Raw genomic sequence first — 13,853 nt, forward strand, 5'->3', positions numbered from 1 at the left:
ACACATAAGGGCTGGCCCTTCCACACGCACTTCCGATCTATCTGGTTATGCAAACCTGGGTGTAACCACTGCCCGGGGTCCCTTGAGACCCTTAGGGAACTTTGATACACCCAGGTCTAAGAAAGGCTTTGAAACAAGTGGCATTTGAGGTGGTTTGTTCCATAACTCAGAGAGGAAGTCAGAATCAGGCTTCCTATGGTTGTAACTTCTTATTTTACGCTTTTCTGATGTAATTCAGTATTTGGTCTGTAATAATTTGTAATCAAATATTGGGGTTGGCTAGTGGAAAGGGACGGAGTAATTATGTATGTTTAGCTATTAGGAGGGTAGATAACATGCCTATAGGACCTGCTTTCAAATTCTGTATGTTTTAATTCTACACTTAGATAACATGCCTATAGGACCTGCTTTCAAATTCTGCATGTTTAATTTCTACACTTAGATATCCTGCATATAGGATCTGTTTAATAAATTTTTGCATGTTTTACTTCCACACTTAGATATCCTGCCTATAGGATCTGTTTAATAAAGTTCTGCATGTTTACTTCCACACTTAGAAATCATGCCCATAGGGTCTAATGGCTATAATCAAACATCCTATTTACAAGGTTAAAATCAACATCGAAATTAGATGTCATGCCTGTAAGGTTAATATCAATATATTATAGAAATCATGCCTATAGGAATTTTGCTGTGATCAAATAAATCCTGCCTACTCCACTTCATTAGATACCATGCCTATAGGACCAAATCAGCCTTTAATACTAGATACCATGTCTGTGGGGATTAAAATCAGCAACAATATAGATTATGTCTATAAGATCTGAAACCAGTTTAGTTAAAAATCAGTTTGACTCGTACTGCTTTGAATCAATTTAAACAACTTACTCCTTTCATTAATGCAGTTTAGAAAGCATGCCTATAGGATCCAAATTGCTCGTTTAAAACGGTTACTGCTTTTCCATTTTGAATCAGTAATAGATATCATGCTTATCGGATATCATCAATATACACTTAGGCAAGCCTTAGGTAATAATAATAAAACTGAATCTGCCTTTGTTTAATTAGCAACTGCTACNGGCATTTGCCATTCCCTCATCATTGTTTGGGTTGCATGTGGAGGTAGATTCGGTGCAATTGGTTGAAGGATGTTGTTCAACCAAAAGTGATTTAGGTAGTTGTTCATTGCAAGGCGGATTCCTTCCGATATCAGTTGAGCAAGGTAATGAGAGTTGTGGAGGACAATTATGGTTTCCCTCCCATTTAGCACGGTGGTGAATGAGAGTGCTTGACCCATCAGTCCCAATTCCACCCACGATTGTGGCTGATGATTCTCTGGCATGGGGGGTTGGATCAGGATTGTTGGAGTTTGGAGAGGAGGCTGATTTGGATTGTTTTGATTTGCCATGCTTTGTTGAAGGCGGAGAAGTTGGATTAGCCTGTAGTGTCTCCGGTTGGATATTGGAATTCTGGGCATTGTAATGTTGGAGAGGCAAGGTTTTAGAGGTTGTGTTTTGATCTTGGGAATACACAGAATTAGAGGCAATGACTGTAAGATCTGTTTGCATGTTGCATGACTGGGATAGCGTATTGGTATTAATAGTTTGGGAATTTGTTTGTTTCTGATCTACGTGTACAATGGCAGTGTCCATTTGTAAAAAGGGACCTTCATTTGTTGCCAAGTGTTTAATATCATTTGTAGTGTCCTTGTTGGTAAGGGGGTTTGGAGGGGTGGTATGGGTGTTACGAGGTGGGGTGTTACGAGGTGGGGTATTGGTGTTGTTGCCCTTATTGGTTCCATGGGGATAGGGGGTTGGAAGAGGTGCCCTAGGGTCTGAAACACTATTTTTATTTTTTAAGAAATCACTAGGATTATTGTTTGCAGGAGTAGGGTTATTAGGAGTAAAACTACTATTAATTAGGTTTTTAATCGAAGGGTTAGTAGAAGCATGCGCAATGACAGTGTGTCGTAGGGGTCTATCTAGATCATTATCAAGGTGGTTTTGTGGGTTATCTAAAACCATGTTCTGATAAGTGAGAGGAGAGAAATGGTTATGGGTGGTATTAGCGGAAGGGAGGTTTGAAACATGATTTCTGTCTATCGTGTTATTGACTTTGTCACTGTGGTTGTGTCTTGCCTTGTAATTAAACACTTGAGTAGTAAGGAATTTACCTGTGGAAGCATCATAGATATTAACGTTTATACCTGATGTTGATGACGGTTCTTTACTTGAGGCTTGTTTTTTGCTACCTTTTTTGAATGAAACAGTTTTTCAGTCCTCCGATGATGTGTCTTCCACTGTTGGTTTAAGCAGGTCCTTTTGAATGACTTTTCCTAGTTCTTCTTGTATGTTGTGTTTTTGTGTTTTTTGCTTCAGATCTTCTTTTTGTTTTATGAAATGTGCTTTTATTTGGGTATTGGTTTTAAGGCACTTGCTGGATGAGTGTCCTAGGTAGCCACAGTTGAGGCAAAGGAGTTTTTCACATTCGTATAGAATTTGTTGTTTGTGTGATCCAATCCATACAAAGGATTTAACCTGTTTGTTTAAAGGTAATTCAACACATATTCTGGCATAACGACCACGAAGGGCTGCGGAGGTACATGTATCCACCTTGAGCAGACGCCCTATTTTGTTACCAACCTTGGCAAGAATCTTGTCGTCGTAGAATTCTATGGGTAGCTCAGGTAGTCTTACCCATATTGCTGTTAGCGTTTGTATTGCTCTTGATGGCACGAAATTAGGTTCCCATCGCTGTACTGATAGAAAAGCCCCAAAGATGAACCAGGGCCCTTTTTGTAAGGCTATTGCCATGTTCTCTTCTTTGTTGAACTTTACTGTGTAGTAGCCTTCTCCCAAATCAATAAGAGGAAAAGCTTCAGAAGGTTTCCATAAATCAGTTATTTTCCGTTTGAGTACCTGATGGAGAATTTTTTTCTCTTGTAGTTTGATTATTAAAGAGAATCTCCAGGGATAGTAGATACGTTGCTTATCTTCTCCAGTTATTTGGACTGTGTTGTTATTTTCCAGTTCTGGTGCTGAAATTCCAGAGTCCATCTCGATGGGGTCAATTGCCATAGGTAGTAAGTGAGATGATGTTGGGAAAGATGAAAAATTATTTTCGTGGTCATTGGTCAGAAGCTTTTCCTTAAACGAGGAAGGGGCAGTTGATTGGCCTGTTGAAATATCAGGTGGTTTGGGGGGAGGTTCAACTTGAAGGTTGGGACTGTCCAGTTTCAGATTTTTAGGAACTTGTTATGGAGGAAGTNACGTTTTCGGAAAATCTAAAGGACATTTCAAGAAGTTGGCACAGAAGTTTTTTCCATTTCAGGAGATACTTTCAAAAACAATTGTCCTATGCTGGTGCCTAAATTAGTAAATAAGTCATCGAAATTTTAAGGTGAGATATCCTATCAACTTTAGATTACAATATCTTTTCACTTATAAAAAAAGATTGTACCTTTTCATAATTAGAAAAAGGATATCCGCTTGGTTCCTCCAAATAGGTCACCACCTAGCAACATGGTCGCGGTCATTTGATTTAAGGAACCTTTACCACAATGTCCATGTCTGGGATCGAACTTCATATTTGTCCTTGGTTATATTGTTTAATGGTTAATTTTTAAATTCTTCACCACTTTTGAGTGTTGTGGTTTGCATTTTGGGGCTTGCACAATGACCATTTCTGGCCAGTGAAATACTTTTCAATCAGTCAGGAACTCAAAATTAATGGGACCTGCTGTGTTACACATTTGAACTATATTTTTACACTTTAAATGTTAGAAAGGTTTATTTTCCATTTTGAATCAGTAATAGATATCATGCTTATCGGATATCATCAATATACACTTAGGCAAGCCTTAGGTAATAATAATAAAACTGAATCTGCCTTTGTTTAATTAGCAACTGCTACAACCAGCAGGCATGCCTGATTCGGACTTCTTATCTGAGTGATGTAATAAATTGGTCTGCTTCAACAACTAAAATTCCCCTGTCTTAGTACTTTAAGTTCTGACCCTAAATGTGTTTAAGTCATGTTATTTATGTGCTTTACTTGAGGAGGTATATATGAGCCTCTTAGTTGTTTACATGTTTTCCCCTAATATGCAGTCCTATGTGTTTTGAATGTCGCCTTAGTCTTTTTTCCTTTGAAAACCCAAGAGTCAGCCTGAAATCCCCCCCTCTTATAGGAATAGTAGTCCTAAATTCCTCAGGGACTGATAGGAATGGGACGGGTAATAGCATGCAATAGAGGTCGAGACCAATCCGCGCTTTAAAACCTTTACGGGCCGGGAAGGGTAGATATGGATATAATGACTGGTGCGCTAATACCACGTGTAGCCCCTCTTTTGAGGAGTGATTACCGGGTATTGCATTGATGTGATCCATATTACAAATAAACCTAGGACCCCCTTTATAATCGTTAGCATGTTTAGTTATAACTCTTTCAAAACTTTGTTTTATTTTATCACTTACAAACATTTGTGTATTTAAAATCCCCTCTTATTTGAGCCTTGTTTGTTTACTTGTTAATTGCACAAATTCACAAAGAACTATCTGGCTGGGAACCACACTAGTGGATCCTCAGGGGTGCCTAATACCTTCCCCTTGGGATAATTTCAAGCCCTTACCCTATCTCCGGTTATCAAAAAATGTAGTTGTAGTTGAACCCTATAGGTGCCCTAACGCACCTTAAAATCGTTTGGTGGCGACTCTTCAAATTTGCAAAACCCCTTCCCCGAAAGGAAAGAGTTGTCCCAACCGAATGTCACAAACTCGATTTTCGCGAAGGAAAAAGGGGGCGCGACACTACTTAAAATACAATACTTATTTTTAATATACTTTATACATCATACTATCATGGTCATATGGTACCTTGTATGGTACTAGTCCATAATTATCAGGTATTATCGCTCGACCCGTATTTTATCCCAAATCGGCAACCTTCAACGAAACTCGTTTTCTTTAATTCGTGTACCATTTATCCTTCTTGACACTTACTTATATCTTGTTACAAATAGCGTAAATACATTAACCTCAAGATAATCTCATCTCCGAGTCTACATCAATTAACTGAAGACGAAACTTTAACGTACGAAAATGCAAGATGTAACAACCATCTCCATGGGTCCAGGTCCGAATTAACTAAAATTTTGTCGGCCCATCAAAAACAACCTAAGGAACTTTAGTCATCGCCTCTCCATTACAGTTCCTTATTTTTTATCATTTTACGGCTAGTAACTAAAATTCCGCCCGACTCCAAGATTTTCGTGTGCTATAGCCTATGCCATCTACGTCCTAAAATCAGAATTAGTAATTAGATCGCGATGATTGTTCCTCATTATTTTGGGTTTTAGGGCCATAAAACACGAATTACACACGATTCCTAGATTTGATGTGCTTTAGCTCACACCATCTACACAGGTCCAGGCACTCGGAGCCGAATCGCATCAAATTTTGGAGGCCTATCAAAGACGACCTAAGGAACAATAGTTATTGCCTCTCTATGACCGTTCCTTATTTTTTGGCATTTTAGGGCCAAAAAAATTGAATTCTGCCCGATCCCCAAATTTCATGTGCTATAGCCCACATCGTTTGCATGGGTCCGAGTGTCCGCATCCCAATCGTCTAAAATTTTGCCGGCGCATCAAAAATTGTCTAAGGAACATTAGTCATCGCCTCGCCATGGTTCCTTCTTTTTTATCACTTTAGGGCCATAAAACTAGAATTTTGCCCGTTTCCCAGATTTTCGTGTGCTATAGCCCACGCTATCTGCATGGGACCGGCGCCCGGACACGAATCGCCTAAATTTTTTTCGGACCTTCAAAAATGACCTAAGGCACATTAGTCATTGCCTCGCCATGACCGTTCCTTCTTTTTAGGCAGTTTAGGGCCATAAAATTGGGAATCATCCTGATTCCTAGATTTTCGTGTGCTATAGCCCACGCCATTTGCATGGGCACGGACGTCCGTACCCCAATTGCCTAAAATATTTCCGGCCCATCACATACGACCTAAGGAACATTAGTCATCACCTCGCCAAAATCTTTCCTCATTTTTGGCGTTTAAGGTTCATAAAACTGGAATTCCACCCGATTCCTTGATATTTGTGTATTATAGCCCAAGCCATCTGCATGGGTCCGAGCGCCCAGACACGAATCGCCTAAAGTTCTGTCAGCCCATCAAAAATGACCTAATTAACATAGTCATTGCCTCGCAATGATCGTTCCTCATTTTTTTGTATTTAAGGGTCATAAAACTGGAATTCCACTCGTTTTATGATTTTCATTTGCTATAGCCCACGCCATCTGCATGGGTCCGGGCGTCTGTGCCCGAATCACCTAAAAAAATTTAGCCCTTCAAAAAACGAACCAAGGAACATTATTCATCGCCTCTCCATGATCGTTCCTCATTTTTTTTGCGTTTTAGGTCCATAAAACTAGAACTCCGCCCTATTTCTAGATTTTTGTATGCTATAGGCCACACCATTTGCATGTGTAGGAGAGCCCGAACACGAATCACCTAAAATTTTGTCGACCCATCAAAATCAACCTAAGGAACATTAGTCATTGCCTCTCTATGACCGTTCCTCGTCTTTTGGCGTTGTAGGGCTGTAAAACTGGAATGTTGTCGATTCTTAGATTTTCATATGCTATATGCCACGCCATTTTCATGGGTTCGGGCGTCAGGACCGTAATTGCCTAAAATTTTGCCGGTGCATTTGACCTAATGAGCATTAGTCATCGCCTAACCATAATTGTTCCTCATTTTATAGCATTTTAGGGCCATAAAACCGGGATTCCTCTTGTTTCATAGATTTTTGTGTGCTACAACACAAGCTATCTATATGTTTTCGGGTGCCCCGACTCGAATCGCCTAATATTTTGCCGGTCCATCAAAAACGATCTAGGGAACCAAGTTATCACCGTGCCATGATTGTCCCTCCTTGTTTGGCATTTTAGGGCCATAAAACTTGAATTCCGCCAAATTCCCAGATTTCGTATGCCATAGCCCACGCCATCTGTATGGGTCCAGGCGTCCGGACTTGAATCGCCTAAAATTTATCGTTCCATCAAAACAACCTAAGGAACATTAGTTATTGACTCACCATGACCGTTCCTCATTTTTCTAGCGTTTTAGGGCCATAAAATTGGAACTCCACCCGATTCCCAGATTTTCGTTTGTTGTAGCCCACGCCATCTGCATGGGTCTGGGCACCTGAACCCGAACGCTTAAAATTTTGTCGGCCCATAAAAAATGGCCTAAGGAACATTAATCATTGCCTTGCCATGACCATTCTTCCTTTTTGGAATTTTAGGGCCATTAAACATGAATTTCGCCTGATTTCAAGATTTTCGTGTGCTATAGCCCATGCCATCTGCATGGGTTCGGGCGCTCGAACGTGAATTGGCTAAAAATTTTCCGGCCCATAAAAAATAACCTAAGGAACATTAGTCATCGTCTATCAATGACCGTTCCTCGTTTTGTGGCGTTTTAGGGTCAGACAACTAGAATTACACCCGATTCCCTAATTTTCGTGTGCTATAGCCCACCCTATCTGTATGGGCCCAGGAGCCCGGACCCGAATCGCCTAAAATTTTGCTGGTCCATCAACGACCTGAGGAAACTTAGTCATCGGCTTGCCATGACTGTTCCTCGTTTTTTGGCGTTTAGGGCCATTAAATTGTAATTCCACCTAATTCCCAAATTTTCATGTGCTATAGCCCACGCCAGGACCTGAATTGCCTAAAATATTGCTGGCCCATCAAGAACGACCTAAGAAACATTAGTTATCGCCTTGACATGACCGTTCCTCATTGTTTGGCATTTTAGGACTATAAAATTGGTATTCCACCCGATTCCCAAATTGTCGTGTGCTATAGCCAATGCCATCTACATGTGTCTGAGAGCCTGGACTCGAGTCGCCTAAAATTTTGCCGGTCATTAAAATGACCTAAGGAACGTTAGTCACCGCCTATCCATGATCATTCCTCCTTTTGATGTTTTAGGGCCATAAAACTGGAATTTTGCTCGATTTCAATATTTTCGTTTGCTATGACCCACACCAACTGCATGGGTCTGGGCGCCCGAACCCGAATCACCTAAAAGTTTGCGGACCCATCGAAAGGTCCTAAGGAACATTAGTCAATGGCACGCCATGATCATTCCTCTTTTTTGGGGGTTTTAGGGCTATATAATTGGAATTCCGCCCAATTCCCAAATTTTTGAGTGCTAGCCCATGCTATCTGCGTCGGTCCGGGCACTCAGACCCGAATCGCTTATAATATTTTGCCGGTCCAAAAATGACCTATGGAACATTAGTCATTGCCTCGTCGTGACCTTTCCTCATTTGTTGGCGTTTTAGGGCCATAAAATTGGAATGCCACACGATTCTAATATTTTCGTGTGTTATAGCCCTCACCATCTGCATGGGTCTGGGCGCCCAGACTTGAATCGCCTAAAATTTTGTCGGCCCATAAAAAACGAGCTAAGAAACATTAGTGATTGCCTCGCCATGATCTTTGCTCATTTTTTTGGCATTTAGGGCCATAAAACTGGAATTCTGCCTGATTCTCAATTTTTTTGTGTTATATCCCACGCTATCTGCAAAGGCCCAGGGGCCCAGACCCGAATTGCCTAAATATATTTTGGCCCATAAAATATCCTAAGGAACATTAGTCACCCCTCGCCATGATCGTTCCTCTTTTTTAAGCGTTTTAGGGCCATAAAACTGGAATTCCGCTCGATTCTCAGATTTTCATGTGCAATAGCTCACGCCGTCTGCATGGGTCCAGGCGACCGGACCCGAATCGCCTAATGTTCTGCCGGCCTATCAAAAATGACCTAAGGAACATTATTCGTCGCCTCACCATGACCGTTTCTCATTTTTTTGGCATTTTAGGACCATAAAACTAGAATTAAGCTACAACATGTGGATTTAATGACCCAACATATAGTCCAAGAGGTGTATTTTAGAGGTTATAAGAAACCCAAAGTAGCTAGTTGGTTGGCAAGTTTTAATTTCTACCCTATTTAAGTAGTAAGTAGTTTGCCTCGGTAGTTTAGTATATTGTTGATTTTTATCATGAGCCTAAATGAAGTGTTGCGACTACTGTCCAACACTCTATCGCCAAATGCTTTGTAATTCTACACCCATTTTCGTAAGAAAATTTTATTTACCAAAAAAATAATGCCAAAAATCAGGAAAAGTCATGGAGAAGCAATGATTATTATTCATTATGTCATTTTTTTGAAATTGTCTTGAATTCCTATCTTATGGGCCTAAATGCTAAAAAATGAGGAATGGTCATGACAAAGCATTGACTATCGTTTATTAGATCGCTTGTGATAGACCCACACAATTTAGGTTATTCAGAGACCAACACCCGAATTCAGATGTTTTGGACATTAACACATATAAAAATTGGAAATCTTGAATTCTAGTTTTATGGCCTTAAAAAAAAAAAAAAAGATGAACGGCCATAGAGAAGTAGTAGCTACAACCCCTAAAGGTAATGGGAAGGAAGTACCTAATGGCAAGGAATCAATAGCACAGTGGGTGCGAAGAGCTTTCAAAGGAACTGCAGGTGACATGAATGTAGGAGTTAATACCTCTTACCATGAGATTCCATCACAGGACACATTGGTGGATAAGGAGATGGCTAACACTCCTGCAAAACAGATAGATGGGACAGATTTTCCTAAAGTAAATGAGATAGTTCGGTGGAGTGGGGGTAGATTATGGTCAAATCAAAGAGAGGAAGATTCAGATGCAGATGAGGTACCAGATGGAGTACCAGATGATGAGGAACCAATGTATGATGATCAAGAGGATGAAGAGCAAAGTGTAAATGGGGACCCCATTGTTACAACTAATAACAAAGATGATGATAACACCAACAAAGCTAACAGAGAAGTCGAGGGAAGAAAGACAATCAGGAAGGTGCAACAGATGATAGACAATGTGCTGAAATTGCAGAAGGAATATGTACAGAGGCAGGGGATCCGGGAGGAACACAGAAGGGTGCTTTTCAAAACAAAATTGCTGGAGAAAATCAATAACAGGCTGTAAATGTTGGGAATGAGCTACAGACAAAGCAAACCTCAATTGCCCTAGAAAACACTGTTCCATTGAAACAAACACAGCTGGAGCTATTAAAGAAAGGAGAGGAACATGCTTTGATACCTAAATTCCAAAACCATAAATATGTGGATACTGTAGGAGGGCAGGAGGTCAATGTGGCAAATGATGAGGTGGAAAGAGCTGGCAGAGACATTGATCAAGAATCAACAGTCCAGAATTTTCAGAATGTAGGGGATCTATCACCTAGGTATCTTGAAAAGGCAAAATCTGCAGCAAAAGGCAGGAAGAAATAGCAAAAAGACAGTACTACTGCTCCTACAGGTGGTGTACAAACAAGGAGAACTCTGACCAAATCTATCAATCAGTAATGGATGCTCTTATCTGGAACATCAGGTCAGTTAAAACACAACAATCCTTTGAGAGGCTAGTCAAAATGCATAGGCAGAATCACTATGAGTTTATTGGATTAATGGAACCTAAGCAACAAGCTAGAAAAATGGAAAGATATATAAGGCAGTTTGGTTTTGCACAGGCAATTTCAAATGTGTCAAATAAGTGGGTGTTCGTTGATGAAGTCTTTGATGTTACTATCATGTATGACATCGTACAGCAGCTTACATTAAGGTTGTTCCATACAGAAACACATATAGAGATTGTCCTTACCTTAGTTTATGCTAAGTGTGATGCCATAGAGAGAATAGAGTTATGGGATTTTATGTATGCAATGGCAAGGGACATGACTGTACCATGGCTAGTAGGAGGTGACTTTAATGTCATTTGGGAAGAAGAAGAAAAATTTGGGGGATTACCAGTGTCCTTGAATGAAATTGATGATTTCAGACATTGCATAAACACTTGCAATCTACATGATCTTGGCTTTAAAGGCAGTATCCTTACTTGGTGGAATGGGATGGCTGAAGAGGACTGTATTTTTAAAAGGCTGGATAGATGTCTAGCTAATGATGATTTTCAGCAAACATTCCCAGGAATTGAAGTGTCTCATCTATCAAAGATAGTTTCAGATCATTGCCCCATGCAATTAAAATGTAACATAGAGGCAGCTCCAGTTAAAAAAACTTTCAGATTTCTCAACTTTTGGGCTGAGCATGAGTCATTTACAGATATTGTAAGGAGGAATTGGCAAGCAGATTTTTGTGCTAGTCCATTTATCATATTCAATGTCAAGCTAAAGAAGATAAAAAAGGCATTATCAGAGTGGAGTAGAGCTACATATGGTGACAGCTTTTAGAGAATTGCAAGCTTGGAAGAAGCAGTCTTAGTCCATGAAGCACAGTTTGAAGCTAGGCCTACAAAGGAAAATAGAGAAAGACTGCAGAAAGTACAAGCAGAGCTGATCAGGTATCTTGCTTTGGAGGAACAATACTGGAAACAGAAATCAGGAATGACTTGGTTTAAGGATGGAGATAAAAACACCAAATTCTTTCATGCTCAAGTCAAGGGTAGAAGGAAGAGATTGCAAATCAAAAGGATTCAAAATAGTCATGGTCAGTGGCTAGAAGAAGATGAGGAAATTGCTGATGAAGCTGTTAAGTTCTTTGAAGATCAATTCACAGAAGTAACATTGCCCAGCACATTTAGCATCATTGAATATGTTCCTACACTAGTTGGCAGGGAGCAGAATTCAGAACTGATAAAGCAACCATCAAAGGAAGAAGTCAAGAATGCAGTTTTTGGACTCAATGGAAATAGTGCAGGAGGGCCAGATGGATTCACAGGTAGGTTCTTTCAGACATGTTGGGAGATAATTGGAGAAGACTTGTTTGACATGGTAAGAGCCTTTTTCAATGGACATGAATTGCCAAAATGTGTTACACATACAAACCTGGTGTTACTTCCAAAGAAGAAAGAAGTGTCAACATTTTCTGACCTGAGGCCTATCAGCCTTAGTAACTTTACAAACAAAGTGATATCGAGGGTGATCCACGGCAGACTAGTTGGTCTGCTACCTAGTCTAATCTCTGAAGAACAAGAAGGCTTCGTGAAGGGGAGAAGCATTGTTGAAAATGTGTTTCTCACACAGGAGATCATTACAGACATAAGACTTAGAACAAAAGCTGGGCCAAATGTGGTAATGAAACTTGATATGACTAAGGCATACGATAGGCTATCTTGGCTACTTCTGACTATGGTTCTGAGAAAGATGGGGTTTGCAGAGAGATTTATAGGAATGATATTTGGAATTGTATCAAACAACTGGTACTCTGTGCTCATAAATGGACAGGCTCATGGATTCTTCAAATCTTCAAGAGGTGTTAAACAAGGGGATCCTTTGTCGCCTACCTTGTTCATCTTAGCTGTTGAGGCTGTATCGAGGGGTTTAAATGCTCTACACCTGAACCTATATTTCTGTGCCTTTGGCTTACCTAAGTGGAGTCCTAAAATCAATCATCTTGCATATGCAGATGATACCATCATATTCTTCTCATCTGATGCTACATCTCTAAGATTGATAATGGAAGTATTGAGTTCTTATGAAGTAGCATCTGGGCAGCTGGTGAACAAGGCCAAGTCTGCAGTCTATTTGCATCATTTAACAGATGAAGAAGTATTTTTGAAAGTGGAAAGAATCACAGGTATCAAAAGGCATAATTTCCCAATCATATACCTAGGCTGTCCTATCTTTTATGCTAGGAGAAAAATGGAGTATTATCAAGGCATGATCACTAAGGTGTTGGGCAAGTTGCAAACATGGAAAGGGAAGTTGTTATCCATTGGAGGAAGAGCAGTGTTGATAGCTAATGTACTGCAAAGCATGCCCATGCAATAGATGTCAGCAGTCAACCCTCCAAAATATGTTATAAATAAACTGCATAAAATTTTTGCGCAATTTTTTTGGAGCAGTTCAGTAGGGGGGACTAACAGACATTGGGCATTGTGGAATACATTGTGCATGCCATTTGAAGAAGGGGGGATTGGCTTCAGATCACTACATAATGTTTCAAGGGCCTTGTTCTCTAAGTTATGGTGGAATTATAGAACAAAACCAAGTCTATGGAGCTCATTTATGAGCCAGAAATACTGCAAGAAATTGAATTCAGTCATTGTACCATGGAGGAAAGGATTGCATGTATGGAGGAAAATTCTAGAATGCAGGGAGCTGATAGAACATCAAATAGGTTGGCATCCTAAAATGGGATCTTCCTTATTTTTGTTTGACAACTGGACAGGACTAGGGGCTCTTTGCTCTAATGTTCCTCAGGATTTTGGAGTGGATGATTTAGTGCACAATGTGTTAGATGTGGTTGAGGAAGGGGCATGGAATATGGATAGATTACTGGAGATTTTACCTGAAGAGTATGCAATGCACATTGTGGAAAAGATTAAACCACCACATATGCAAAATGAGCTAGATGTTCCTTATTGGATGCTGGAGACTAGAGGATTCTTTAGTGTTAAATCTGCCTGGGAGTATATGAGAAGGGGAGATGAGCCAAGAATAGCATATAGAATGATTTGGGTGAAGGGGCTGCCATTTAAAATTGCATTCTTCATGTGGAAAGTGTGGAAGGGGAAACTGCCATTAGATGACTTTATGAGAAGGATAGGCTACTTGATGGCATCAAAATGTTGGTGTTGCACTGAACCACAAGAAGAAACATTACAACATCTGTTTTTCAAATCACATACTGCAAAAACTGTGTGGAGTTACTTTCTCACAAGGGCTGGAATTGGATTGCAGGGCCTAAAAATGCATCAGGCAATTACTAAATGTTGGACTGCAAATGTGTGTCACAGACTTAAACCTATCA

The 13,853-nt window shown here is 40.1% G+C and overlaps 1 protein-coding gene across 1 annotated transcript; it reads right to left on the minus strand.

Annotated features, from left to right (window-relative positions):
- On the minus strand, window positions 2,274-3,077 carry LOC109232468. The gene has a single exon (XM_019398241.1). It carries the CDS (start codon window positions 3,075-3,077, stop codon window positions 2,274-2,276), a length of 804 nt encoding a protein of 267 aa, XP_019253786.1.

This window comes from Nicotiana attenuata, chromosome 9 (assembly GCF_001879085.1).
Source record: "Nicotiana attenuata strain UT chromosome 9, NIATTr2, whole genome shotgun sequence".
Classification (NCBI taxonomy): domain Eukaryota; kingdom Viridiplantae; phylum Streptophyta; class Magnoliopsida; order Solanales; family Solanaceae; genus Nicotiana; species Nicotiana attenuata.

What these genes read in the sequence shown, in the direction of transcription:
- LOC109232468 (XM_019398241.1), bottom strand. Translation starts at nt 3,077, where the DNA reads ATGGCAATTGACCCCATCGAGATGGACTCTGGAATTTCAGCACCAGAA.